Source organism: Phaethon lepturus, unplaced genomic scaffold (assembly GCF_000687285.1).
Source record: "Phaethon lepturus isolate BGI_N335 unplaced genomic scaffold, ASM68728v1 scaffold6865, whole genome shotgun sequence".
In the NCBI taxonomy this organism is placed as follows: domain Eukaryota; kingdom Metazoa; phylum Chordata; class Aves; order Phaethontiformes; family Phaethontidae; genus Phaethon; species Phaethon lepturus.
Window position 1 is genome coordinate 30,348 of NW_010542552.1, and position 2,297 is coordinate 32,644.

The 2,297-nt window shown below is 40.3% G+C and overlaps 1 protein-coding gene across 1 annotated transcript in view; it reads right to left on the reverse strand.

The window, feature by feature from the left end:
• Positions 1 to 2,297, reverse strand: part of PCCB (propionyl CoA carboxylase, beta polypeptide) — a 23,761-nt gene that overhangs the window by 19,302 nt on the left and 2,162 nt on the right. The window contains exon 2 of the mRNA XM_010288058.1: positions 1,849 to 1,917. Within this exon, the coding sequence (XP_010286360.1) occupies positions 1,849 to 1,917 (69 nt within the window). The remainder of the gene's footprint in view (positions 1 to 1,848; positions 1,918 to 2,297) is intronic.

Genomic DNA, 2,297 nt, shown 5'->3' on the forward strand with positions numbered 1-2,297 from the left:
AATGTTGTACAATGTAAATAGTATAATCCTACAATGCTCTGTATTTGGTATGCTGCTCCAAAACAACCTGACTCCCTTAGCACAGCCTACAGATCAATCCTGTTTAATCCAAGCCTCTTTTACAAGGAAAAAGATCTTTTACACGCATTTGCCAGTGGATTCCATGTTAAAAATCACAAACTTACTATGTCTCATCTGCTTCTCCTCTCTTTACAGAAACATTCTCTCTTTCTACAAATGCATGTTCCGTTCTCATTGACGTTATCAATATTGAAGTAGTCTGAAGAACCAGTTTCACCTGTGAGAAGGGTACCACTGCAAGGGGCAGCAGTAAGATATGCCCACAAACAGGCAGAAATAAAACACTGAAAGTATGCCATCATTCTATATTCACGAGTTATGCTGCAAGAGTTGGTTATTCATTTATGGGTGCTGTAGGGCCTACATCAGCCAAACTGATTATTGGTGCTACCCCTAGGCCTGAGCAGTAAGATCTTTAAGAAGCAACGAGGCCCTCAGACTGATCCAGAAGAAAAAGGGGACATTGACACCTACTGGCACCAATAGAGCCCAGAGCCAGCTTCTGCTGAGTTTCTCTGATGCATTCCCACCACGTTTTACTCTCAAAGAAGCCCCAAAAACTGTGTGGACAGAGAACAGCGTAACTATGACTAGCAGTTGAAGCAAAAAGGAAGGCACATCTCAGGTGGCAGCTTGATTCGGAGGGGGGAAAAAGGTCTTTGAATATAAATTAAAAAAATAAAAAAGAGAGGTGTATCACAAAGGGGCACATTTAAATTCTTTTAATATAAAAACTGCCCTCTACTTGTGTTCTTCTAAAATTAAGGCCTGTGTTTGGCTCCTATCTTATGTTCAGACCCACATAACAGTGCCCTTCCTTGGAAGAACTACATATCCAAGACAAAAAAAAGGCAGGGTGTACGACTCGCTCCAAGGTCACACAGCAACAATCATATTGGCCATGATAGCAAATTGAACAAAGGCTACTTTGTGGCCCAGAACAGAGAAGCAGTTACCAATGATCTGAAAGAAAGCCTTTCTTTCACAGTGTTAAGACTAACCACAATAAATCTCAACCTATGGCATTTCCTCTAAAATATTTTTATTTTAATATAAGAAGTATATTTTAACAGAAAAAGTATATTGATAGAGTTTGAACCTGAGAAACAATTCAGGGTTGCTCAAGTGCCATCTGTCATGAATTCCACTCACTGCAATTCCAGTTGACATCTCCAGCAAACAGCCCCCATTCTGCAGCTTGAAACCCAGAAGACAGTTCTCAGAACTCGCAAAGCCCTCCACTGACACTCGCAGGTCTTCACACGCCTGCAAGAACTCATCCACACACATCCAACTGCAGGGACAGAGTCAAAGCTTGCAATTGCTTTAAGCACCCAGTGCTCCGTGACTTCTCCATTAATTCACTTCTTGGTTATCAAAAACATGTTTTTGGGGGGACTCCTCCAGTCTCTCAGTCTATCAGTATCCAATGACATGACACTGAAGTAATAACAGTTTGTTTTTTCAAAACATTCCCACTGGCTCTGTATTCTTCACTCTTTTCATCTCACCCTTATCACAACTGCATCTATCACCCAGGAAAGTTTCTAGAACTGCTTTTTTGCTGCTTCTTGTCTGAAAGTGCCCTGCTTCCTCCCACAGAACGTTATTATGTCTATCCTATGCTTATTGGTAGACGGTAAACAGGTATGCTACTACATGGTCCCACTGAACTACTGTGAATTTCTTTCAGAGAGATAAGCTCATGCTATTTAAAAAAAAAAAAAAAAAGGCAAAAACCCACACACAAACCCAAGCAAACCATACCTGACTGAAAACATAAGCCAGTCTCCCATTAATCCGTCCACGGCCAGTCACCACACTGTCTCCAGGATACTGAATTAAAAAAAAAACCCAAATAAATTCATTAAAAATAATAATTAAAGAAATAAAAGCAGCAATGGCGTCCACTAAAAAAAACCCCACAAACTTATACTGAGTACTAAGTCAAAGTAAAGACTGATTCTCCAAGAGAACTGGTTTTTCATGTTTGCAGTAGGGGCTCCACAAACATTTCCCCCAGTCCTGGAAAGGAAAACTGGAGGTAATACCACATATTAGTTCCTCATTAGTGTAAAGATTACTGAATTTTGCAGTTTCCCTTCAAATTTCAGCACATCTGGAGTTAAGGCAAATCATGTCCTTAGAGACAGGATGTACCTTTTATTAAGGCCAGCTGATGTTTTTGAAATAGACACAGCACACAAACCTTTCTT